The 27,876-nt window shown below is 43.1% G+C and overlaps 1 protein-coding gene across 50 annotated transcripts; it reads right to left on the reverse strand.

Moving 5' to 3' along the window:
• Positions 1-2,227: 2,227 nt before the first annotated feature.
• On the reverse strand, positions 2,228-5,605 carry LOC126981552 (titin-like). Of its 50 annotated transcripts, none has more exons than XM_050832889.1 (4): positions 3,751-5,605; positions 3,595-3,711; positions 3,517-3,555; positions 2,228-3,438 (listed from the first exon to the last, which is right to left on the reverse strand). In XM_050832889.1, the coding sequence occupies exons 1-4, from the start codon at positions 5,569-5,571 to the stop codon at positions 2,320-2,322; spliced, it is 3,096 nt and encodes a 1,031-aa protein (XP_050688846.1). In that variant the 5' UTR covers positions 5,572-5,605; the 3' UTR covers positions 2,228-2,319. The 50 variants fall into 50 exon arrangements, with proteins under 50 accessions (XP_050688846.1, XP_050688837.1, XP_050688855.1 ...); XM_050832880.1 differs by having other exon boundaries at positions 3,478-3,555; XM_050832898.1 differs by having other exon boundaries at positions 2,228-3,633; positions 3,751-3,828; positions 3,907-5,605.
• Positions 5,606-27,876: the final 22,271 nt, after the last annotated feature.

Raw genomic sequence — 27,876 nt, forward strand, 5'->3', positions numbered from 1 at the left:
CCAGAAGACTTGAAGCAAGCGAACGTAACACCGATCTACAAAAAGGGAGACAAAAGCGTGGCCTTAAACTACAGACCAATCAGCTTGACCTCATTGGCGGGAAAATTTTTCGAGAAGATCATCAGAGACAAACTCGTTAGGTTCCTTGAAGACAACATCATTTCCGATGCTCAGCACGGTTTCAGGAATAAGCGATCATGCTTAACCAACTTACTGGACTTCTTCCAAGGTATCTATGAAAACTGAGATAATCATATCCCCAGCGATGTTATATATCTAGACTTTCAAAAAGCCTTAGACAAAGTGCCACACGAAAGACTCCTCAAGAAACTTAAGTCGGCGGGGTTAGGCGACAATCTGACAGCGTGGATCAAAGACTGGCTCACTGGAAGAAAACAACGAGTTGTACTCAACGGACAGGCCTCCGAGTGGCTCCCGGTCACAAGTGGAGTGCCACAGGGGTCAGTGCTTTTTTTTTTACGTCGCGGCCTATTGCGCCGTTAGGCTTTTTCACTGGTGGGTCCTGATAGTCGGCCCAGCCGTGCCCCAGCCCGTTGTGGCGCAGGCGAGTGTTTATAGTGGCGTCATCTTGTTTTGGCTCATACTGCCCCCCGGAGCTCATCTTTGAGCCTCTCTTTGGAGAGGTAATCTAGAGTCCGGGTTGATAGGTGGTCTTCAGGGCAGCATGTGGGCAGTCTTCGGCCACTCGGCGGTGACTGAAAAATCCCAGCTGTGTGGCGGCCAGGATTCGAACCCACGTCCCTCCTGGATCTCCCGGACGCGGCGCCGGCACGCTAACCACTCAGCCACCACCTCCCCTGGGACCCATACTCTTCATTATATATATCAACGATCTAGAACTAGGATCAAAATCCACTCTTTCAAAATTTGCCGACGACACAAAGGTGGGTGGGAAGGCCCTCACGACAGAAGATTGCGAAATTATCCAGAGAGACCTGGACCAGATCACTCGTTGGTCAGAAAAATGGCAGATGTCCTTCAACACTACCAAATGTAAAGTAATGCATATCGGATCCAGAAACAGCAACCACACATACCACATGGGTGGCGTACCACTACAGGAAGTGCAAGAGGAAAGAGACCTCGGGGTCACCATCAGCAGTGACTTGAAACAAACAAAACACTGCAAGTCCGCCTGTAAGAAAGCCAATACTGTGCTCGGGTTAATACTTAATAGCGAGGAACTTTCAATACAAGACGCCGGGAGTTATGTTATCCTTGTATAATTCCCTGGTATACGGCCCCACCTGGAATACGCCGTGCAATTCTGGTCTCCCAATTACAGGAAAGACATTGAATTACTTCAATACTGACATCGGCAGGAGTTATTTCTTGAATAGAGTTGTTTGTCGCTGGAACAGCCTTCCTGCAGAAGTAGTTAGTGCAGAGAAAATCAACTCCTTCAAGAAACCCGTTGATCGACACTTTGCTGCATCGGGATTCTTGAGTGAACTGAATGTATCCAGGAGTAGGTACACAAGTGCTTTAATCCTTCCCGCAAGCCACTCCTGTTGCTGACGGATTGATTAAATCTCTGAAAGCAGGCAGCCTGATAATGAGCCAACAGGATTTCTGATGCCTGCTCGTCCATGTTTCCATGTTTCCTCCTACATCTCCTCCTCCTCCTCCTCCTACAAACACACCTGTGAGAAACGATCATGAAGGGAGTTGATGAGGTCCATGTAGAGCCAGATGTTATCTCTCTCTCTCTCTCTCTCTCTCTCTCTCTCTCTCTCCAACAATATGTATTTCCCTCCCACCGTCTTTCTTTTGAATCTAGAGCAACGCTATTTTTACAGTTTCCATTATGTTCCTCTTCTGAACTATTTTTTCCTCCTCCTCCTTCTCCTCCTCCTCCTCCTCCTCCTCCTCCTGAATAACGTGACTCTTCCAAAAAAGGGCAAAACACAAACCAGGACGACAAGAACTCATATTTAACTTCGCTTCATTAGACGTCATACCTGTCATCTCTCTCTCTCTCTCTCTCTCTCTCTCTCTCTCTCTCTCTCTCTCTCTCTTCTTTTCTTCCGCCTTCCGCCTTTGAGTCGAAGCGTCTTTGCATGTAAATGAAATTGCTTACACACGCAGACGGAGGAAGGAGAGAGAGAGAGAGAGAGAGAGAGAGAGAGAGAGAGAACCATCTCCATTTCTTTAACTTTGAATTAATTTGTCATGGTAATACGAATAAACAGTATGTGTGGGATGGCGATAATGTAACGAAATTGATAAGAGAAACAGCAACACGGTATCACTACTCTGTTGTACTTGCCTTCTTTACAACAGGAGCAATTGTGTCAACTACACTTCCTCCCTCTTTGGAATGTCAACTACATTTTCCTCGACAGAGGGGGCAACCTTCTCAACGAGCTTCCGTTGAGTGACAACTTCTTCCTCTGTTGCGGTAGGAGTAATCTTTTCGACAACCGTCTGATTTGTCACAACGGGAGCTTTTTCCTCTGTTACGGAGGGGGCAACCTCTTCAACGACCTTTTCCTCTGTTACAACAGGGACTTGTTCTTGCTCTTTGGGAACAGTGACAATCTCTTCTGTCCCCGAAGGGGCTGCCTGTTCACTAACTTTCTCTTTGACCACGACAGGAACTTTTTCTTCTGTCGCCGCAGGGGGAACCTTTTCAATAACCCTTTCTTGTGGGGCAGCCTGTTCAATGACTTTCTCTTTTACCACAACAGGAACTTTTTCTTCTGTCGCCGAAGGGGCAACCTTGTCAACACTCTCCTGTTGAGGGACTACCGGTACTTTTCCTTCTATCACAGAGGGGATAAGATTCTCAGCCTTTTCTTCTGTTACGACAGGGACATTTTCTTGCTCCTTGGGGACACTGACGATCTCTTCTGTTGCCGAAGGGGCAGCCTGCTCAGCAACCTTCTCTGTTGTCACAACCGGTACTTTTCCTTCTGTCACAGAGGGGATACGATTCTCAGCCTTTTCTTCTGTTACGACAGGGACATTTTCTTGCTCCTTGGGGACACTGACGATCTCTTCTGTTGCCGAAGGGGCAGCCTGCTCAGCAACCTTCTCTGTTGTCGCAACCGGAACTTTTCCTTCTGTCACAGAGGGGATAAGATTCTCAGCCTTTTCTTCTGTTACGACAGGGACATTTTCTTGCTCCTTGGGGACACTGACGATCTCTTCTGTTGCCGAAGGGGCAGCCTGCTCAGCAACCTTCTCTGTTGTCACAACCGGGACTTTTCCTTCTGTCACAGAGGGGATAAGATTCTCAGTAACTTTCTTTTCTGTAACAACGGGAATGTTTCCTTCTGTCACCGTAGGGGGAACCTTTGCAAGAACCTTCTTCTGTGTCACAACGGGGAATCTTTTTGTTACCACCGAAGGGGTGACGTATTCAACAACTCGATGCGCAACGAAGACTTTTCCTTGTCTCACCGAGGGCACACCCTTTCTAACGACCCTCATTGGCCTCACAGCAGGGACTACCTTTCTAACGACCCTCATTGGCCTCACAGCAGGGACTACCTTTCTGACGACCTTCATTGGCCTCATAACAGGGACTACCTTTCTGACGACCTTCATTGGCCTCACAGCAGGGACTACCTTTCTAACGACCTTCATTGGCCTCATAACAGGGACTACCTTTCTAACGACCTTCATTGGCCTCATAACAGGGACTACCTTTCTAACGACCCTCATTGGCCTCATAGCAGGGACTACCTCTCTAACGACCTTCACTGGCCTTACAGCAGGGACTACCTTTCTAACGACCTTCATTGGCCTCACAACATGGACTACCTTTCTAACGACCTTCACCGGCCTCACAACAGGGACTACCTTTCTAACGACCCTCATTGGCCTCACAACATGGACTACCTTTCTAACGACCTTCACCGGCCTCACAGCAGGGACTACCTTTCTAACGACCTTGCCTTCTTGGATGGCAGGGGCGGCAACTGGTTTTTGTTCTATCCATTGGGTCGGCGTAGGACTTGTTTCCTCAGCCTTTGCCTTTTCTTCCTCAATCTTGTTCTTCACGTCGCTAACTTGGTGCTTCAGGTCTTCAGCTGTTTCGTTAAGATGTCTTTCGTCACGAACCTCCTTGATGTCGCCATTACACACATTCTTTTCGACTTCTTTTTGAATTACAGTTTCTTTCTCGACATCTTTTCCATCGCCCTTATATGTAACATTCTTACTTTCCACGGATGTCTCGTTAGTGCTATCCTGTGAAGGTAATTTTTCTTCTTTCTCTTTAACTACAATTTCATGCGTTGTATTGTCGGGCAGAGTCTCCTTTCTTTCCTTTGTTTGTTCTGCCCTCAGAAGCCCATCACCCTTCTCTGTAATATTCTTCGTCTCCACAGATGTCACTTTAGTGCTGTTCTGTGAAGGCAATATTTCTTCTTTTACTCCAACTTCATGCGTTGTATTGCTGGGCAGAATCTCTTTTCTTTCCTCTGTTATTTCTGTCTTCTGAAGTCCATCACCCATCTCTGTAACATTCATCGTCTCCACAGATGTCACTTTAGTGCTGTTCTGTGAAGGCAATATTTCTTCTTTCAATCCATCTTCATTCGTTATATTGCTGGGCAGAATCTCTTTTCTTTCCTCTGTTATTTCTGTCTTCTGAAGTCCATCACCCTTCTCTGTAACATTCATCGTCTCCACAGATGTCACTTTAGTGCTGTTCTGTGAAGGCAATATTTCTTCTTTCAATACATCTTCATTCTTTACATTGCTGGGCAGAATCTCTTTTCTTTCCTCTGTTATTTCTGTCTTCTGAAGTCCATCACCCTTCTCTGTAACATTCTTCGTCTCCACAGATGTCACTTTAGTGCTGTTCTGTGAAGGCAATATTTCTTCTTTCTCTTTTACTAAGACTTCATGCGTTGTATTGTCGGGCAGAGTCTCCTTTCTTTCCTCTGTTATTTCTGTAGTTTCTGTTTTGTTTTTACCTTGGTCATCCTTCGGAAGAAGAAGAGTTGCAGCTTTATCGTCCTTCGGCTTTTCTTTAGTGTCATTAGTAAGTACTGTTGCTTCCTTCTTTATAACAACCTCCTCGTTTATTTCATTGCCCTTTTCGTCCGTTACAGTTTTCACGTCCACCGTCTGTGTTAAGGTTCCGTTGTCTGGAGTGCTTTGCGTCACCGTTTCGCTCTCTGTGACATGTTTTTCGCCACTTTCTTTACCTTTCTCATCAACAACGACTTGTGCTTCCGTAGTCTTTGATACATTTCGGTTGGGCTGTACGTCAGTCTCTGTCGTCTTTTCAACGACTGTCTTGTTTCCTGTTAAATGCCCCGCTTCGTCTGTATTGTTAATGACTCTTCTTTCCACGGTCTTGATGGTGTCATGAGTGCCATTTTCCATGCTCGTTAGATCATACACTTTGGGTAACTCTTTGTGTCCCCCCTCGTCTTGTTTTCGGCATGGGTCCACATCAGTCTTTTCCAGGGTAAGGGAGGGCGCCCCGTCCTGCGGGAGCCCCTTGGAGCCCCCTTCGTCGGCAAGTGACTGGCTGCCGGCTCCCAGATTTCCCAGCACCAAGACCGTCGTCCACACTACGAAGAGCTTCATAATTGGCGATTGTGACGTTATGAAATTAAAAAGAATTATGGTTTTGTGGCAGAAAACCGCTTTCGTCACCTCTGGGATTGAGAACAGAATGGCCTCCAGAACCCGACCGGGCAGGGAGTGTCGAACGAACAGAAAGCGCGCACATACACACACACACACACACACACACACACACACACACACACACACACACACACACCTTGCATCCACCTGGTAAACTATCTCTTAATTAACTACAAAACGTTCTCCCTTAATGAGACACCTGCGTCGGTAATCTTTCCAGAGGCTCAAGTCTTTATATAGTGGATGTTTTTTTTTTTTGTTTGTAAGATTTCTATGGTGTATGTCTTTTTGTGGTGATTTTGTTTTGAAATTACTAAGACTTCTGAATTTTTATGTAATGGGTTTGTTTTTCCTGTTTCTTTGGTTCCATTGTTTATTTCTTTGTAGTGACCTTTTTTTTCGTTTTTAAGACTTCTGGACTTGAGATTTTTATATAATGCGGGTTTTTTTTTTTAGTTGTATATTAAAGGCACTTGTCCTTAAGCTCAATTGTAGTAAAGCTCAATCGTTACAAACTCTATTTTTCAAGTGTTTTTTGTTAATTTTCCTTTACTCTGATATCAACCGTTTGTATTTTCCATTTCTTTCCTTTTACTATTTTACTTATTTATACGTTTAGATTCTTCATTCAGGCTCAGTTACTTCTCTCTTCACTTGTTGTAGTTTATATTTCGTTCTGAGGCAACTTTGCCAGATTGTCTTACTCAGCCTCTTATATTTACCGACTTCCGACCCAAAAACTGTCTCGTGGACCCCAATAAGGAGATTCACTTCTAATTATCGTTAAAATAGTTAATTCCTGATGTTTCTTGGCACTAGTTAGGCGTCAGAAACTGGTAAATACTATGCTCTGGGTGTGACAATCTGGCAACGGTGTTCTGAGGTCAGTTGTGTACAGGTCCATTCAGCTGCGAGGCGAACACAAAGCGCCATTCACTAACCTCTCCTCTCACGCGACTTCCTATTCCCGCCCAACGCTATTGATATTAGTTTCTTCGAAGTGATATACGAATGAAGGACTTCGCTGCTCCACTCCACTCCACTCCTCTCAGTCTATTAGTTCTGTCTGGGCCTTTCACCTTTTCCCTCCTTTTTTTATTTCCTTTATGAACACAACGCTCCTCCAACGCTGTTTGTCTTGTCTTTTCGCAGTTTTAACAGAATGAAAGGCGTATTCTATTCATCCACTCTGGTGATATTTGTTTCTTCGAAGTGATACAAGAATGAAGGACTTAGCTGTTCCACGTATCCACTCCCTCTGTCACTTCTGTCTGGGCCTTTCACCTCCTCTTCCCTCCTTTTTTATTTCCTTTACGAACACAACGCTCCTCCAACGCTATTTGCCTTGTCTTTTCGAAGTTTTAACAGAATGAAAGACGGATTGTATTCATCGACCCTGTATATTCTGCCGGAGCCATTCCTTTTTATTCCATTTACTAACACAACATACCTTTCCCCAACGCTGTCTTTGGAGTGGTGAAAGAATGAGACTTTGGTGTTTGAATCATCCTCTCACTACATTCTGTCGGCCATTCACCTCCTCTGCCTCTCTTAACTCCACTATCAAAACTCCTCCAACGCTGTATGTCTCTTCGAAGTGATGAGAGATTGAAAGACTTCGGTGTTTCGTTCATCCTCTCACTGTATCTATTCTGTCGGGCCATTCACCTCTTCTGCCTCGCTTAACTCCACTATCTAGACTCCTCCAACGCTGTTTGTCTCTTCGAAGCGATGAGAGATTGAAAGACTTCGGTGTTTCGTTCATCCTCTCACTATGTCTATTCTGTCGGGCCATTCACCTCATCTGTCTCGCTTTAACTCTATTAATAAAACTCCTCCAACACTGTTTGTCTCTTCGAAGTGATGAGAGATTGAAAGACTTCGGTGTTTCGTTCATCCTCTCACTGTATCTATCCTGTCGGGCCATTCACCTCTTCTGCCTCGCTTTAACTCTATTCATAAAACTCCTCCAACGCTGTTTGTCTCTTCGAAGTGATGCAAAAATGAGGCTTCACTGTTCCATCCATCCACTCACTCTATAGGTCGGTATTATAAGACTTTTCCTCTTCTCACGTCAGCTATTTCTAAAGGTCAAAGAGGGGGTCAATCGGGTTCTAATGAGTGTTTCTTTAGTTTCGTAGTACAGAAAAAGGGTCACACTACCACCAGGGTCATAAAACTACTCCTGGAAATGCCCACAACTCCTATGAAAGCCTTGTCAAATATGTGTTTTTGGACGACCCTTATTATATCTCTATCTGCCGGGTTGGTTGATCTCTTCTGCCTCTTTTTGGTATTCCCTTTACTAATGCAACACTACTTTAACGTTATTTGTTTCTTCGAAGTGATGAAAGAATGAAAGCCTTCAGCGTTTTAATCATCCTCTTTATCTATATCTGTTCTGTCGGGTAAATATCTCCTGAACTCTACTAACAAGGCTCCTCCAACGCTATTTGTTTCCTCGACCCATTTTTATTTCTTTTGTTAACGCTTTTGTCTATAACGTTATTTGTGTTTTTTCGAAGTGATGCAAGAATGAAAGAGTTTGGTGTTTCGCTCATCGTCTTTCTATCTATTCTGAGAGGGCAATTTAACTTTTCTTCCCTTTTTTAATTTCCTTCACTAACACAGCACTCCTTCCTCTAACGCCATCTGTTTCTTCGAAGTGATTAAAAAAAATGAAAGAGTTTGGTGTTTCGCTCATCCTCCCTCTCTATCTATTCTGAGAGGGCAATTTAACTTTTCTTCCCTTTTTTAATTTCCTTCACTAACACAGCACTCCTTCCTCTAACGCCATCTGTTTCTTCGAAGTGATTAAAAAAAATGAACGACTTCGGTGTTTCGCTCATCCTCCCTTTCTATCTATTCTGAGAGGGCAATTTAACTTTTCTTCCCTCTTTTAATTTCCTTCACTAACACAACACTCCTTCCTCTAACGAAATCTGTTTCTTCGAAGTGATTGAAGAATGGGCGACTTCAGTGTTCCGCTCATCCTTTCACTATCTATTCAATTTATTCTGCTCTTCTTCCTCCATTTATATCCTTTACTAACACAATGAGCGGAAAAAAATCTCGCCTGCAGCTCCTCCTGTGTCTCAATATCCAACTCCGATCCGAAGGTCTTCTGTTCTTATGTGTGTGTGTGTGTGTGTGTGTGTGTGTGTGTGTGTGTGTGTGTGTGTGTGTGTGTGTGTGTGTGTGTGTTTGTCTCTTTCCCTCGTCTTTCATTCACACTGATACAACACTCTTTCTCCTCCTCCTCCTCCTCCTCCTCCTCCTCATCCTCTTCCTCCTCCGCCTTCTCACTTCCTCTCTTCTCTCCTCTCCTCTTCTCCTCCTGTCATCATCCTATTCTTCCCTCCCCTCTGCAGGCTATTTTGAGAATCCTTGGGCATATTTTCCTCTTTCCTCTCCTCCCTTCTCTTTCCTCCCCTCCTTCCTTCTTTTTTCTCCACTCCTTCCTTCTCTCCACGCCACGGCCAGCTCACCAAGGACCTCAGCTGACCCAATCCTCAACTCACAACCCGCGGCATAAAAGGAGGAGGAGTAGGAGGAGGAAGAAACATGGAAACATGGAAATGCAAGCAACAGAAAACCAACTGGCTCGTCACGAGGTTGCCCTCTCTAGTAATTTAATCTGCTCGACAGTCGCTTCGTGGCCGTAGAGCAGATGAAAGCGCTTCGGTATTCAGTTCACTCCTGACGCAGCGAAATAGCTGTCATTTCGATTTTTAAAGTTGATAGTATTCGCACATACTACTTCTAAGGGAAGACTGCTCCATGGACGGATGACTCGGTTTGTAAAGAAACTCTTGCTAATGTCTGTACTACATCGCCTGGCCTGAACTGGCAGACCGTTATTTCTAGTTCTTAGATTGTTTTGTTGCTGAAAAATCTTTCAGTGGTTGACGTTACTGAACTTCTTCAGGGACTTGACGACCTGAATCAGATCCCCTCGTAGGCGTCTCTTTTCCAGCGTAAAGAGGTTGAGTCGTTTGAGTCGTTCCTCGTACGGTTCAGCCCTCAAGGCTGGAATCATTTTCGTAGCGCGGCGCGTGGAGGAGGAGATGGAATGACAGAAGAGGAAGAGAAATAACAAAAGAGGAAAAGTGAAAGAACGAACGAGAGGTTGAATATTAGAAGAAGAAGAAGAAGAAGAAGAAGAAGAAGAAGAAGAAGAAAAGAAGAAGAAGAAAAGAAAAAGAAAAGAAGGAGAAGAAAAGAAGAAAAAGAAAGAATGAAGAAGGAGAGGTTGACTAATAGGAAGAAGAGGAAGATATCGAGAAGAAGAAGAAGAGGAAGATGAATTACAAGAGAGCAAAGAAGATTCGTGAGAGAAATAATGAGGAAGGAGAGGTTGAATTACAGAAAGAAGAGAAGAAGAGAGAGAAGGAGAGGGAACTTAAGAACTGGAGGATAATGAATTTTTGAAGAGATAAGAGGAACATGAACAGGAGAAGAGGAGAAATTAGAGGAGGAGGAATTAGAGGAAAGATAAAAAGAACTGGAAGAGGAGAAGAGAAGAGGAATGAAATACAATAGGAGATGGAAAAGAGAGAAAGGAGAGGGAAAAGACATAGTAGAACGAATTATGTGAAAAAGTTGGAAAAAGGAGAAAACAAGGAAATACAAGAGAAAGAGGAAAGAGGAAAAAGAAGAAGAGGAGGAGGAGGAGGGGGAGGAGGTGGAGGAGAGGAAGAAGAATGTGGAGCAGGAAGGAGAGCAACAAAGAAGAAAGAAAAATAATGAGCAGGAGGATGCACACACACACACACACACACACACACACACACACACACACACACACACACACACACACACACACGACGCTCCTTCACCCCCTCCCCCTCCAATCTCCCCATCCTAAACACATACACAGACCTCATATCAAAACCATATACTCAACTCCTACAACCCATCGCTTACAAACACCCAAACCACAAAGAACCATCAACTCAGCGAAATCATCACTCCCCCCGCTATGAATGATGGCCTGAATACCTTCCTCATTGAATTAGTCCCTTGGCATTGCTCAGACGAGGCGGAGAGGGGGAGGGGGAGGGAGGGGAGGGGGGGAGTTTACTACACCAAGTTTACACGTTACAGCTCGCGGGGTGAGGGAGGCGAAGTCAAGTTGTATATGTGATCTTTTTCCTTAGGCCATGAAGTTACTGCGCTGTCGGGATAGTGCGAATGCGCCATCAAATAGAAACGTGGAGGAAGAGGAGGAGGAGTAAGAGGAGGAGGAGAGTCAACAAGTATAGGTGGAAAAGGCAAGAATGGAGAATGAAAGAGGAATAACAGGATATGAAAACTAGATAAAGAGGAAACGTGTAGGAAGAGGAGGAGGAGGAGTAAGAGGAGGAGAGTCAACAGGTAAATGGGAAAGGCAAGAATGGAGAATGAACGAGAAATAGCAGGATATGAAAACTAGATAAAGAGGAGGAAGAAGTGGAGACGGGGAAATCAGCAACAAGAACGTGCAGGAGAAAAAAGAGGAGAAGGAGGAAGAAGGATAAGAGAAAAAGGAGAATGAAGAAGGGAAGGAAAAAATGAGAGTAAACAAGGAGATGGAAAAGACAACAAAAGGAGAATAAACGAGGGATAAACAGTAAGTAAGATAAAGAGGAGGAGGAGGAGAACGAGGAAGGAGGATTAGAAAACGGGAATATCAGAAACGAGAAATGTGGTAGAGGAGAAAAAAGAGGAGAATGAGGAAGAGGAGGAGGAAGAGGAAATAAGAGTAAACACGTAGATGGGAAAGAAAGACTACACAGGAAACAGAACGAGGAAGCGACAGAAGATACGAGACCCAGATAAAGAGGAGAAGGAGGAAGAGGAAGAAGAAGAAAATGATAGTAAACAAATAAACTGAGAAAGAAATGAGGAAGAAAAAAAAGGGAGATATAAGAGCAAGATAAGGAGGAGGAGGAGGACGAAAGAGAAAGGAGGAGGAGGAGGAAGAGGAAAGAAGATTAAGAAGAAGGAGGTAGAGAAATGAAGAGGAAGGAAGAGGAAGGAGGAGGAAGAGGAGGATAGAGGAGGAAGGAGGAGGTAGTGAAAAGAAGAGGAAGAAAAGTAAAGAAGATAAAAAGGAGAAAGGAAAAGGAGGAAGAGGAAGGAAGAGGAGGAAGGAGAAGGTAGAGAAATGAAAAAGAAGGAAAAGGAAGAAAAAAGAAAGGACAAGGAGTAAGAGGAAGGAAGAGGAAGAAAAGTAAGGAAGAAAAAAAGGAGAAAGAAAAAGTAGGGAGAGGGAGGAAGAGGAAGGAAGAAGAGGAAGGACGAGGTAGAGAAATGAAAAGGAAGGAAGAGGAAGAAAAGAAAGGAAGAAAAAGAGAAAGGAAAAGGAGGAAGAGGAAGGAAGAGGAAGAAAAGTAAAGAAGATAAAAAGGAGAAATGAAAAGGAGGAAGAGGAAAGAAGAGGAGGAATGACGAGGTAAAGAAATGAAAAGGAAGGAAGAGGAAGAAAAGGAAGGAAAAAAAGAGAAAGGAAAAGGAGGAAGAGGAAGAAAAGTAAGGAAGATAAAAAGGAGAAAGGAAAAGGAGGAAGAGGAAGGAAGAGGAGGAAGGACGAGACAGAGAAATGAAAAGGAAGGAAGAGGAAGAAAAGGAAGGAAGAAAAAGAGAAAGGAAATGGAGGAAGAAAAAGGAAAAGAAGGAAGAGAAGGAAGAGGAGAAAGAAAAAGGAATAGAAGACTGGAAAACCATCAACGAGCAGAGTCACAAAGTTAATAATATAGAGTCAGGTCGTAGGTCACACAGGAAGCGAAGGTCAGGAATGAAAAAAAAGAAAAAGAAAAACAATAAGAATGGGGTCAGAAGGAAAGGTCAGAGCGGTATAGATGGAATGACCTGAGAGCGATACATCATTCTTATTTCCTTTTCTTTTATTTTTATTTTTTTTGGGTCGGGTGGTGGTGAGCGCTTCCATTTTCATTTTACTTGATGATTTTTGAAACGGGGAGCAAGGCAGACCGTGTATTTTTCGATTTATCTATTTTTTTCTTTCTCTTTCTTTTTCTCTCTTTCGCTCATTCTTTATCAAAACGTAGGAAAATACACGCAAATAAGAGTTTTGTTTTGTTTGTTTTGTTTGCTCTCTCTCTCTCTCTCTCTCTCTCTCTCTAATTTTTTACTCTATTTCCAATCTCGCATTCGCCTATTTTCATTCCCTCCAAATGCAAAAATAAAAAATAAAAAATAAAAAAGGATAAGTTTTATAATTGATTGGTGTGTGTGTGTGCGTGTGGATGTGGGTGTGGGTGGGTGCGTGCGCGTACAACAACATAATGGCAAGCAATTTGACCTTTACGAGTGCGAGTGCAATGCTCGAATATTTTCTATGTACACGTATATGTCAAGTGTTAAGCCGTCATTACAACAACAACAACAACAACAACAACAACAACAACAACAACAACAACAACAACAATAATAATAATAATAATAATAATAATAATAATAATAATAATAATAATAATAATAATAAAAATAATAATAATGATAATAACAACAATAAATGCAAGCGTCTCTTTGCATAAGTTAAAAGACTACACAACGCAACAGGCATTTATATATGCACCCTCCATCCCCCCCCCACACACACACAACACAAACACACACACACATACATATCTCACTCATTCACCCACTCACCAACCCACTCACGCCCACAATCACCCCCCTTCCCTCCCCCACACACCCACATACACCCCCCCCCCCTCCCCCCGCCCCCTCTCCCACAGGTCACTTTCCGGCGCCATAAAACACCGTCACGTCGACAAGCTAAATTGACGTTTCAGGACGCTTGTGTGCACCGGGAAATTCATTGTAAGATCGAGGTCCCGGATGTAAATAGCTCAGGTCAAAGGGGAAGGGTGGGGGGGGGGGGGAGAGAGAGAGAGAGAGAGAGAGAGAGAGAGAGAGAGAGAGAGAGAGGATTATGCATGTTAGCCAGTAACTTAAACGCGCGGAGATACATAAGAAAACGTCACAGAATTAACAACAAAAACAACAATGACATCAACAAAAACAATAAAAGCAAAAACAACAACAACGACGACGGCGTAGAAAACAAGAGAAATATAAATAATTAAACATATACACTGGATGATAAAAAGGGGAAAATCAAATAACTCGAGCGAAAGGAATCTTGTGAATCTGAAACCACGAGTGACGCGCGATGAGCTTAGGAAAAACGTGAGATCGAAGTGACATGAATATTTTGACGTGCATTCACCTCTCTCTCTCTCTCTCTCTCTCTCTCTCTCTCTCTCTCTCTCTCTCTCTCTCTCTCTCACACACACACACACACACACACACACACACACACACACAGGAGAAAAAGCATAAAACGACGAATGGAGAGAGGATCTGAAGTGACGCAAGAAAAGTACTCAGGACTGACATAAACCAAGCAAGAAGATGCATAATGGTGCACGGCGATACTATAAACAGACATTCACCCGCGGCACTAACGGGATGGGGCCGACCACCACCACGCCCCTTCAAGAAACCTTATATGCGCTATCATTATTTTGGTTGAATGGCGCTACTATAAATAAAATTCGCCCGTGCCATAAACGGAATGGGGCCAACCACCACCACGCCCCTTCAAGAAACCTTATATGCGCTATCATTATTTTGGTTGAATGGCGCTACTGTAAAAAAAATTCGCCCGTGCCACAAACGGAATGGGGTCAACCACCACCACGCCCCTTCAAGAAAGCTTACAGGCTCTATTATCATTATCTTTTTCGTTGGACGGTATTATAGCTACGCGTGGCCTCGGTGCTCATCTCCGTCATAGCCCACACACAAAAAAAGAATGCATGGAAACGGAGACCACAGCTAATAAGAACAGATAAACGCACAGTAATTTTTTTTTACAGCAGAGGAGACAGTACAAGGGCGTAAAAAAAAAAACAATAATGAAAAAAAAAAGCCCGCTACTTACTGCTCCTAATTTAGCTCTCGTACCTCTTATTCATCACCACAGTCTCGAGGGCCAATGCGACGGAGTAGAGCACTGAGGCCACATGCAGCTATATGACCCCTAACTTTGCCTTGCCCTTACAAACTTACAAATGGAAATAAATAGCGCAAGAGTAGAATGTTTGAAATCACTGCGAATCTGAGGTGACACAAAATAGTTAATGTATGCAAATGTGTTTCAACGAAAAGCTGACGATTTTAAAGAGTTAATGAACGCACACTTTATGACTCCCCTCCCCCCAACCCCCTTCCTCTGTATCGGGTAACGTGCGAGAGGGGAAGAATGAATATGTGAGGACTGAAATGACGCAATACATATATACACGGGGAACGACAGACACCTGATACGGATTAATACTCATACACTTGCTTCTCTCTCTCTCTCTCTCTCTCTCTCTCTGTAACACGATTGACTCCTTCAAAAATAAGCTCGACCGTCACTTCCTTCAACTTAATATCAACTAGAGTAGAAATGCAACGTTTTGGAGTCTTCTGATTAATGTAAAATCACTTAGGTTTAAGGACAGACCACCAAGTCTGGACCATGGGTCTGTGGTCTGATTTTCTATGTAAATCTATGTAAAAATCTCTCTCCTACCCACACACCCACACCCACACCCACAAGCCAAGAACTAAACGTGGACATTCAGGGCAGTAGAACTCTCTTCATTGGATCTTTTTATCGTCCCCCAAATTCAAATTTAGAATATCTGCAGACCCTTGACGAATCCTTATCCCTCCAAAAACATATGGTTGGCTGGCGACTTCAATCTCCCTGACATTGATTGGACAACACAGGCGACACTGGACAACCCCACCCACGAAGGCAGTATACCACCACACACTGATAGGAGAAACTTACATGAACACTTTATTGACATAATCAACACACACTCACTCACACAAACAGTACATGAACCAACACGCACACAGGTCAGTGCAGGAAGACACAATCCTAACATAAGACATGGGGTCACATCCAACACACTAGACTTGTTCCTCACAAACAACATTTCGTTAATCACACGTACACGAGTACTGTCAGGTCTTAGTGACCGTGACATGGTACTCATTGACGCAAACATTAGACCAACAACACAAAAACAACTACCCCGGAACATTTATTTATACAACAGAGCCGATATGGGTGCCATAACTCAAGACTTAGCTGCTTTTAGAGACTTTTTCCTCGACACAGACCCAATGGCCAATTCTGTTGAGGCAAATTGGACCAGACTAAGAGACTTTATACACGACACAATGGACAAATGCATGCCCAAGAAAACTATCACACAAAACCGGTCATTACCATGGTACAATAGACGACTGAAAAGACTACACAGAAACAAGGTAAAGGCATACAACACAGCAAAACGTTACAACAATACAGAACATTGGCAACACAACAAAAACATACAGAAAACACTACAAAAAGAAACTAAACAAGCAGAAACTAAATACATATCCACTTTTCTCACAAACAACACACAAACCCACAAGAAATTCTACAGCTTCTTCAAAGCACGCAGACAAGACTCGACCGGAATTACAACACTACTACACAACGGTTCCTCGGCCACACACCCACAAGATAAAGCCGACACACTTAACAAACAATTGCAATCTGTTTTTACACAAGAACATGCAAACGTGCCAGACATACCAACATCACCACACCCAACAATTCCTCTCCTCTATTTAAACACCCAAGGAATTGAGAAACTATTATCTGAGGTTGACACTGACAAAGCGACTGGACCAGACAATATACCCTGCAGGATACTATAAGCTAGTGCTTGCATTCTTGCACCTATCCCGCAGGTTATATTCTCAGACGTTACAAACCGGAAAACTCCCTCAGGACTGGCTTTTGGCAAATGTGACACCAATTTTTAAAATCCGGAGACAGAACCCTCCCCGCTAATCATAGACCTATTTCGCTAACCTCAGTTCCCTGCAAAATTCTAGAACATATAATTCATAGACGCATAATGGACCACTTTGATAGGCAAAACATACTGACGGACAGTCAGCACGGCTTTCGGCCCAAACATTCGTGCGAAACTCAATTACTTGTGACCACACACGACATTTTGCAGTCCTTTAACAACCCCAAAATTAGACAAGTTGACGCCATAATACTTGATTTTGCCAAAGCCTTCGAAAAAGTTCCCCACCAAAGACTGTTAGCTAAATTAGAATACTATGGCATACGAGGACAACTTTTTAACTGGATTACCACGTTTTTGACTACCCGCCAGCAAAGAGTTGTTCTTGATGGTAGTCAATCCTCATCTATTATTGTAACTTCTGGGGTACCTCAAGGCACCGTCTTGGGCCCCCTTCTTTTCCTTTCCTACATTAATGATCTCCCACTATCACTTACCTCTACTACTATACTTTTTTCAGATGATGGCTTAGTTTATCGACCCATTTTAGATAGGGATGACTGTCTTCGACTACAGGACGATTTAGCTGCACTAGAAGACTGGGAAGCCAAGTGGCAGATGACGTTTAGACCAGACAAATGCCATCACATCCGTGTCACCCGTACTAACAAACCTATTCCCTTCATTTATAAACTCCATGACACAAACCTAAACACTGTCTCTTCCCACAAATACTTGGGCGCACACATCTCAGCGGACATGCGGTGGAACACACACCTGAGCAGCATCAGGGCCAAAGCTCACAGAGCCCTGGGGTTCCTGCGTAGGAACCTTAGCAGGTATAACACAAACATCAAAATTCTTGCATATAAGACACTCGTTCGGCCACACATGGAGTACTGTGACACCGTCTGGGACCCACACACTATCAATAACATAAATAAATTAGAGGCCATACAAAACAAAGCTGCAAGATGGGCCAGACGTGATTACAGACACACCACATCAGTCACTTTGCTTAAACAAGACATAAAACTAGACCCATTAGCAACACGAAGACAAATACACAGACAACAAATGCTATATAAAATCACAAACAATTTAGTAGACATAAATAAAGACACTTATTTACACCCGACAACTACACGATCCACTAGAGGCAGCCACAACCTTAAATACCACCTGTGTCTCGCCGCCCCTGGAGCTTAGCACCCCCCCAACCCCCCCCATAAACTGCCCACCTGCACCACCACCATCGACTGTCACCTGAACCCAGCGTCTGACCTGAGGATTAACACGTGACCTGACCTCACCGTCATCCGAAGATCCGCAACATGGTCCCTTTATACCTCCATGGTCCGCACCTTACCCCCCCTCTCGGCACCACCGCACTGCACTCCCCCCATCGCCCCCCCCTTCCCCACCCCAAGCTCCGTCGCCCCAACCCTCCCACACATATCAGACCCCCATTCCCCGTCCCCCTTCTTTTTGTACTTGTTTCATTAGTGAAGTACAATTGTATTTATAATATGTAAATTTTCAGCCAGACGACTGCCGCAACTAAATAAACCGTTTATTATTATTATTATTATTATTATTATTATTATTATTATTATTATTATTATATAGATTTCGTAACACAAAGTAACGTGAGCAAAAGAGTAACAACGGATCGCCTGAGAAAAAAAAACATCAACAGCAACAGAAGAATTGAAACAAATGGAAACAAGTTGAAGAAATGAGTTTGAAAGAAAATGAGTAAAAGGAATGAAATGAAGGAACACAACAGTAAAAAAAATAAAAAATAAATCACCATCAACAGCCACATAAGTGAAATAGAAGGAAACGAGTTGGGGAAATGAGGGAAACTAAAGATACTAAACGCAGATGGGAAAGAAAGAACGAGATGAAACAAAGCACAAATACGAGGATAAACAACGACAACGATATCAAACGAGGCAAAGTGAAGCAACGAAACTAGATGAACACACACATGAACACACACACACACACACACACACACACACACACACACCGCTAAGATAGCTCAGTGGTTAAAGGTCTGCACTGGCAGCCTTCGCGGTCTGGCGGGCGGAGGTTCGACCCCGCTCAGCAGGGATTTTTCCGCTGACAAGGAGTGGTTACTGTCCTCCCTTGAGCAAGAGGGATGGGATATGTAATGTGTGAAGGTCCCAGCAGTGCCCAGCGATCGACTATAATGAGCCTTGCTCTAACCGGGAGGGTACTTCCTGGAGATGACGAGTTTAGCTCGTGACCAGGCCGTGGTGAATTACACACACACACACACACACACACACACACACACACACACACGAGAAGCACCACCACCAACTACAACAAGAAAACAATAACCACACACAAAAAGGACGAAACAACAAGCTTTTAAAACGGTACAACAAAAGTTATGAGCAAAACACAATCTAAACACGCTCACACAAAAAAAGAAACCAATGAAACCAAACATCTAAATCATTATTCTCTCACCAGAAAGGAAAGCGGAGAAATATAAGTCAGCCGCAACCCGCTACAGAGTAAAGCAAGAGGATCACGGGGTAGCGGCAGCGGCAGAGGGGTTGTTGGTAACTTGGTAGGCAAGCGAGCACCACCGTCCTTTCCCTACGTCCTGTCGACACGCGGGCCGAGCGCCTACTGCTGCCTGAGGTGCCCGCCGTGTGCCGAGTGCGTGGCCCTCTGACACTTGTTACTCCCTCGGCGATCGATGCCAGGCTGGTGATGGAGGAATAAGGCGGGGGGGGGGAGGGGGGAGTTGGAGGGGGTGTTTGTGGGGGGTTGTGGAGAGGGGGTAGTGTGGAGGATGTGTTGTTGTGTGAGAGTGGGAGGGGGTTGTGTGTGTGTGTGTGTGTGTGTGTGTGTGTGTGTGTGTGTGTGTGTGTGTGTGTGTGTGTGTGTGTGTGTGTGTGTGTGTTTTGGGGCATTGTGTGATGGTTTGTGGTACTCGATCCTCTCTCTCTCTCTCTCTCTCTCTCTCTCTCTCATGGTTTTCAGAGGTAAAAAAAGGTAAACTTCCGCGTTCTTTGCTGAATAAGAAAAAAAAATTCATGTGTAAAAAATTGATTCCAAGAAGGAGCGAGCGTGCGAGTTAGGAGAGAGAGAGAGAGAGAGAGAGAGAGAGAGAGAGAGAGAGAGAGAGAGAGAGAGAGAGAGAGAGAGAGAGAGAGAGAGAGAGAGAGAGAGAGAGAGAATGATGATGATGAAGTAGCTATAAAGGTGAATAATGATGATGATAATAATGATAATAATAATAATAATAATAATAATAATAATAATAATAATAATAATAATAATAATAATAATAATAATAATAATAATAATAATATAAGTAATAGAAGAAGAAGAAGAACAAGAACAAGGATAACAAGAACAAGGAGAACAAGAAGAACAAAAAAAGAATAAAAAAAAGAGAAAGGAAAAGAAAACGAAGAGAAGAAAAAATACAAAAAAAGGAAAAAAAGGGGAACCACTCTATCAACCTGTCACCATTACCCCTAAAAGTTATCACACTAGCCAGGTGACCACAAGGCGGGGGGAGGGGGGGGGGGAAGGAGGAGGGGGCAGGAGGGGCGAGAGTTGACCCAACCTAAATTTATGACCTCGATGGAAAGCTATATAGTGCTAGCAAGATCACCACGAGGAAGGGAGGGAAGGAGGGGGGAAGGGGGAAAGGGGGAGGCAGAGGGGGAATGGAAGGGAGGGAGAGGAGGAGAAGGGGAGGAGGCGAAAGTAAATGACCAAGCCTAAATATATGACCTGCTAGCCTAAATGCATGCTCTCTAAGATTAATAGCCATGATAAGGTTTCTAAGCGGAATCTTGGGGTCATCGTACTCTCTTATTCTCTTTTTTTTCTTTGTTTGTTTGTATGGTATTTTGTCATGTAATATTCCATTCGTATCGTTTCTTCGTTTTTCTTCTCTTTTCTTTCCCTTTTTTCCTTATTTTTTCTATTGTTATCATGGAATGTCTTCTGATTTTTCATTCTTGTCGTTTCTTCCTTTTTCTTCTCCTTTCTTTATCGTTGTCATGGAATAGCTTCTGATTTTCCATTCTTGTCGTTTCTTCCTTTTTATCTTTCTTTCTCTTTCTCCCTTTTTTTACGTTTTCTACTACTTGAACAACAAAATAATGATGATAACAAACAACTTTATCTGCACGTGCTTAGATTAAGTTGTTTATTTTCATCATTATTTTGTTGTTTAAGGTTATGGCCCTCAACCTCTTCATGCAGGAAAGAAGATTACTACGCGGAGATGGTTATGATACAGCGGGGGGGAGGGGGTAATTTGCCCGCCCCAGATAACAAGTAATGACCCGGTGCAAGAGAATGATAATGTCGTAAGTGCAATAAGTAAGTAAGTAAGTAAGTTCAACTGCCTCGCGGGCCAGAGTTTTTTCCCTACTATCTTCAAATTTTCTTTCGTAATTTCTTTTTTTTTTCTTCCCCAACACCAGCATCACCATCCTCATCCTTAATCATCATCGTCTTCTTGTTCTCCTCCTCCTCCTCCTCCTCCTCCATCTTCCACATTTCTTTGCTTCACTCCTTTCCATCCTTCCTCCTCCTTCTTTCTCCCTTCCTTTTCCTCATCGTCAAATTTTCTATATTTCTTTACTTCTTTCCCATCATCATCATCATCATCATCATCATCATTATCCACTTTTCTCCACCTCCTCCTCCTCCTCCTCCTCCCTCCTTACTTTACGGCATCGTCAATTTTTCTTTACTTCTTTTATTACTTTCCTACCCTCCTCCTCATCTCCTCCTCCTCCTCCTCTTCCTCCTCCTCCTCCGCCTCCTCCTCCCGAAATAAACGTACGAAGACAGACTTAAAGAACTTAACTTATTCAGCTTATCACAGCGCAGGCTAAGAGGTGACCTTATCGAAGTGTTTAAAATGTTCAACGGATTCGACAACGTTAATGTTCATGATTATTTTACAGTCTCTCAATCAAGCGTAACAAGAAACAATGGATACAAAATAACGAGGAAGCGTTTCAACTCAAATGAATCAAAACGCTTTTTCTTTAACCGTGTCATCAATGTATGGAATGGTCTGCCTCAAAACGTGGTCGAAAGCGAAACTATTTGCACGTTCAAAAACCGACTAGACAAATATTTAGAAGCTAACCCGAACATCTGTAATATTTCCCCGGTCTAACGGAAAGTAGCGTTAGCTTAGTCGTCGTCCTTCTATCCATATAAAATTCCATTGTAGTTTTTCTGTACTACATGGTATTCTTCCTTTTCATGCCAGCCTCGGCTGGAGGGAGTGGTGGGAGGGGAGGAGCCTTCGCCTTTGCTGTCCTGTGTCTCTGACTCATAGATTAGAGTAGATGGTAGCAACAACAAACAGCCTAGTTAGGACCAAGAGGTCTGTTGCTGTTTGCTTTTCCTTTGTACTCCTATTCTTCTCCTCCTCTTTCTCCTCGACATCGACATCGACATTGCTGAACTTGTTCAGTTACTTGAAGAGTTGCATCAGGTGTCCCCGCAATCGTCTCTTTTCCAACGTGAAGAGGTTGCAAGTCGCTTGTCGTTCTTCGTAAGGTTGCGTCCTCTATAATGGTATCATTTTCGTAGCGTGTCGCTGTATTCTCGAGTAATTCATTGTCTTTCTGATCCCTTGATTACAAGAAAACATTGAATTATTCGAGAGTACAGCGACGCTTTACGAAAATGATACCATCATTGAGGACGCAACCTTACGAAGAACCACGCAGGCGACTCGACCTCTTCACATTGGAAAAAGAGACGATTGCAGGGAGACATGATACAAGTCTTCAAGTACCTGAACAAGTTCAGCAATGTCGATCACTCCAAACTCTTCACGCTACAAACTAACCTGAAAACAACAAAAAAACAAAAAAGAAAAAAAAGAAACGGTAAAACATTTCAAGCGAAGCGATGCAGATATCGGCAGGAGTTATTTATCGAACCGAGTTGTCCGCCACTGGAACAGCCTTCCTGCAGAAGTAGTTAGCGCGGAAACAATCGGCTCCTTTGTAGTGCTTTAACTTTAATCCCTTCCGCTGGTCACTCCTATGGCTGACGGATTGATTAACTCAGTCAAAACTAACATGGATTCAGAATCAGTTTGGGTGGACGTTTACAAAGGGAAAGAAAAACTAACTCTAGGAGTTATATACAGGCCACCCAACCTTAACAGGCAGGACACGAGTATATTACTACAGGAGATTGGCAGGGCGAGTATTAGTAGAAATGTCTGCGTACTGGGGGACTTTAATTATAGGAATATAGACTGGGAAGATCTAGTGGGTGACCTGGAAGCCGAGGACTTTCTTGAAGTTATACAAGATAATTTCCTTAAGCAGGTAGTTACTGAGCCTACCAGAGGAGATAACATATTAGACTTAGTCCTAACCAATAATGGGAACTTGCTACGTGAGTTGGAGGTGGGCGGAGAGTTAGGAAATAGTGATCACAGAACGGTTCGTTTTAGCTTAGACTGGGCGGTAACCCGCGATCCAAACCCAGTGTTAGTGCCAGATTTTAGAAGAGCAAACTACGAGGGGCTTCGAAGACATCTTGAAGAGGTAAGCTGGGATAATTTAGGGATTCATGAGGGCCAGAACTGCGGATTGGAGAGCCAGGAGAACCAGGTAGAAATGTCTTACAATAATTTAGTTAGAGTAATAGTAGAGGGGCAAGAACAGCATATACCACAGCGAACACTTAGAAAAGAAAACAATGATCCTAAGTGGATGACTCGTGGACTAAAACACGAGATTGGGTTAAAGAAGGGAATTTATCAGAAAATAAAGAATGGTGAAACACATCTCAGGGGCCGGTACGTCGAACTATCTAGATTAGTTAAGAAAAACACCAGGATAGCAAAAAAGAACTATGAGATCAAAGTAGCAAATGAGGCGAAAAGTAATTCTAAGGGCTTCTTTCAGATGTATAGAACAAAAACACGGGAGAAAATTGGACCGCTGAAATCAAACACAGGGGAGCTAGTAGAAAATTACGAAAATATGAGCACATTGTTGAACGACTACTTCCTTTCAGTATTCACACAGGAGGATCGAACGACTATACCGGAAAGAGTTCAGGTGTACGAGGGCGGGGATGGCGATAAATTGAGGGATATAATCATTACCAGGCAAGTAGTTCAGGATGAGATAGATAAGCTTAAGAAGAACAAGTCGCCAGGTCCTGACGGGATATTTCCGAGGGTATTAAAGGAGCTAGGTGATATAATCAGTGACCCAGTAACCGACATCTTTAAGATGTCGGTAAATACTGGCTATGTGCCGAGCCTATGGAAAGTAGCTAATGTGACGCCGATTTTTAAAAAGGGGGACAGGTCAGTTGCTTCAAACTATCGCCCAATTAGCTTAACATCGGTTATAGGGAAGATGCTGGAGTCCATAATAGCCAGGAACATTCGGGAGCATTTAGAGAAACATAGCTTAATTCACGACTCGCAGCATGGGTTCACAAAAGGTAGGTCATGCCTCACCAATCTCTTGTCCTTCTACAATAAAGTATTTGAGGCGGTTGACAGAGATGAAAATTATGATGTAATCTATCTTGATTTTACTAAAGTAAAGCATTTGACAAAGTTCCTCACCAACGACTGTTGCTTAAATTACAGGCTCACGGAGTAGAGGGTAAAGTTTTGAACTGGGTCAAGGCGTGGCTTAGCAATAGGAAGCAAAGAGTGCAAATCAATGGTAAAAGATCTGACTGGGGATGTGTTACGAGTGGGGTCCCACAAGGTTCGGTATTAGGTCCACTTTTGTTTATTATTTATATCAATGACTTAGACACAGGAATTAGTAGTGATGTTAGTAAATTTGCAGATGATACCAAGATCGGTAGAGTAATTGAGTCGGATCAGGAAGCTAGTATTCTCCAAGGTGAACTCAACAGATTATATGACTGGGCGGATAAATGGCAGATGGAGTTCAATGTAGGGAAGTGCAGTATTCTGAGTGTAGGTAGGAACAACCCCTCACATAACTATTGCTTAAATGACACTCTCATAAGTAGGTCTGGGTGCGAGAGGGATTTAGGGGTCTTAGTGAGCTCTGATCTCCGTCCAAGGGCACAATGCATTCAAGCTAGAAATCGAGCTAATAGGGTACTGGGATTTATTTCAAGGAGCGTAAGCAACAGAAGCCCCGAAGTCTTCCTCAAACTATATTTAGCATTAGTTAGACCTCATCTTGACTATGCGGTTCAGTTCTGGTCACCCTACTATAGAATGGATATCAAAATGTTAGAATCGGTGCAGAGGAGGATGACTAAGATGATTCAGGGGTTGAGAAACTTGCCATACGAGGAAAGACTCAAACAGTTAAACTTGCATTCTCTAAAAGGCGAAGGGTGCGTGGAGACATGATCGAGGTTTATAAATGGATGAAGGGCTTTAATAAGGGAGACATTCATAAGGTTTTGTTGGTAAGAGAACCGGGTAGGACACGAAGTAACGGGTTTAAACTGGATAAATTCAGATTCAACAGGGACATAGGCAAAAATTGGTTTACTAACAGGGTGGTGGATGAGTGGAATAGGCTTAGCAGTCATGTGGTGAGTGCCAATACAATTGTCACATTCAAAAATAGACTAGATAAATTCATGGACAGCGATATTAGGTGGGGTTAGATACACGGGAGCTTAGGGTCAAAGGAGCTGCCTCGTACAGGCCTACCGGCCTCTTGCAGACTCCTGCGTTCTTATGTTCTTATGAAGGCAGGCAGCCTCGCAATGAGCCAATACGCTTTTTGTTACCCGTTCGTCCATTTCTATGTTTCTTCTTTTTCCTCCTCTTCCTTCACCTTTCACAGTTCCTTACTTTTTTCACTCCTTCCCACTCTTCACTTATCTCTTCCTTCTTCTCCTCCTCCTCCTCCTTCCTTTACGTCATCATCAATTTTTCTTTCTTTCCTATCATACTCATCATCATCACCTCCTCCTCCTCCTCCTCCTTCTTCCACGGTTCCTTGCTTTCTTTCACTCCTTCCCATCCTTCCCCTCCCTTATATCTTCCTCCCCTCTTCCTCCTCCTCTTCCTCCTCCCTAGGGGCGTGCAAGCAAGCCTTTAACTTTTACCTGTCGAGGATTAGGTAATTAAGGTGATGAGCAAAAACGCGGCTGTCCTCAAGTATAATTAGGGAGCAGGTGCCCACTTGGCTTACCTGGGAATTGATATGTTTGGCCAGGTGAAATTTTTTGTGTATCTTAACCGTTTCATTTTTAATTTATATTAACGCTTGTGTATATTTCTTGTATATTTTTCTCTATCTTAACGCTTGTATTATTTTTTCCTTTGTCTGTTGTTGTGGTTTAATCTATTTTTTTTAATGTTGATATTTTTTTTCCTCTCTTTTGTTTGTTTGGTTTGGTTTCTTGGTCTTTGTTTCTTTTTCCTCGTTGTCTGTCTGTCCCTGTGCGTGCGTGCGTAGTGCTGTAATTTATGTCTTTCTTTCTATTTGTCTGTTTGTCTAGTCAATGTCTCTCTATCTCGGTTATACACACACACACACACACACACACACACACACACACACACACACACACACACACACACTCACGCACACATGCAGACACTCGTTTAAACACACACACGGATATTATCTACATGTAAACTAACATGACATGAGGAGAAAACGACTGTAAAACACACACACACACACACACACACACACACACACACACACACACACACACACACACACACACACACATTTAAGCAAAGAAAACAAAACCTACAAACAAAAAAGAGGAGAAACACGGGAATATCAAACAAACAAACACATGGGAAGAAAACGACTGTAACACACACACACACACACACACAAAAAAAAAGAGGGGACAAGCGGCGAGGTAAGACAAACAGAGACACGGAATCAAGATGGAGCGCTAGAGCGAGCCGCCCCTACCTCATCCCAAGTTATAATTACCGCCACAAATACACGTGCAACGCCATTAGCGGGCCCATTTAGCTTCTGGATGGGTACCTAAGGGGGGAGAGGGGCGTGGTGCGAGGGGGGTGCGTGGGAGGCCGAGTGGGAGGGAGAGTGAGAGGAGTAGGAGAGGGAAGTGAGGGGAAGCGAGGGAAAGATGGTGTCGCGTCAAAGGTAATTCGATGACGGAGTTTCTCAAGGGAAATTACACACGCACATACATACACACGCGCGCTCACTCACTCATTCACACACACACACACACACACACACACACACACACACACACACACACACACACACACACACTCAACGAGAGGGACATGCTTAGGCAGAATAAAAGATTTTCTTGATGATGAAAATTAATAATAAACCACAAGACAGACAAGAAAAAGAAAAAAAAAGAAAAAATGTGATGAAGAAGAAGAAGAAGGAGAAGAAAATAAGATGGTAATTAAGAAAATGGAGGGAAAAAAACATAGAAAGATGAAGAAAAAAATATATGAGAGAGAGAGAGAGAGAGAGAGAGAGAGAGAGAGAGAGAGAGAGAGAGAGAGAGAGAGAGAAAGAACAATAAGATAACAATAAAACATACAACGATAAAGAAGTAGAGTAAAACATCTAAATGTAAAACCAGTGCAGTGGGCGTGAAAATCAACCCTCACTCCGTTTGCGTGACCGATTTCAGACAACTCGATTTCGGGGGCTAGTGTTCAATAATTAACCCGCTTGGCAAATAGGCCAATAATGCATCAAAGGCCGCCACCTGAACGCTTAATTGATGCTATATGTTTACGTTGATTACCATGAATTACAGATATAAATAGCTGCTGGAAATGGTTGTTGGTCACGGCACGGCTGACAAAATTTAATGTTAATTTTCTCAGGTTAAATCTACATGTCCTGAGCGATTGAAACAAATGGTAAAAAAAAAAAAAAAAAAAAAAAAAAAAAAAATTGTATCGTGTCACCTTGCAACTAAATAGATCTAAATTATTTAATGATAATAGTCTAGCACCCTATAACCTACACACGATAAATGGTAACCCAACGCCTTTAATGGGTAGTTTAAGGGAAAAATATTTCGCCCAAATTAATAGTCTAGTATTTAGTGGCCTCACGAATGTAGATAAATTAAAATTGTTTATAATCGAAGACGCTGCGAACGAGACATAATGGCGCACAACTTAAATGTATACAAGTAAATTCAGACTGCACCAAATTTTTCTTCACCAACGTTCTAGTGCGAGAATGGAATAAACTCCCACCTTCATTGGTCCAGTGCAACACGACTGACTCCTTTAAAAACAAGCTTAACCGACACTTCCTTCAACTTAATATTTACTAAAGTAGAAATGCAAGGGTTTGGAGCTATGCGACTCTTGTAG

This window comes from Eriocheir sinensis, chromosome 48, assembly GCF_024679095.1.
Source record: "Eriocheir sinensis breed Jianghai 21 chromosome 48, ASM2467909v1, whole genome shotgun sequence".
Lineage (NCBI taxonomy): Eukaryota > Metazoa > Arthropoda > Malacostraca > Decapoda > Varunidae > Eriocheir > Eriocheir sinensis.

Bases quoted from the DNA above. Each gene is read 5' to 3' on its own strand.
- LOC126981552 (XM_050832863.1), bottom strand. From the start codon at position 5,571: ATGAAGCTCTTCGTAGTGTGGACGACGGTCTTGGTGCTGGGAAATCTG. The intron at 3,712-3,750 runs GTAGTCCCTGCT...GTCGTTAGAGAG, and splicing joins CAATGAAGGTCGTTAGAAAG to GTAGTCCCTGCTATGAGGCC.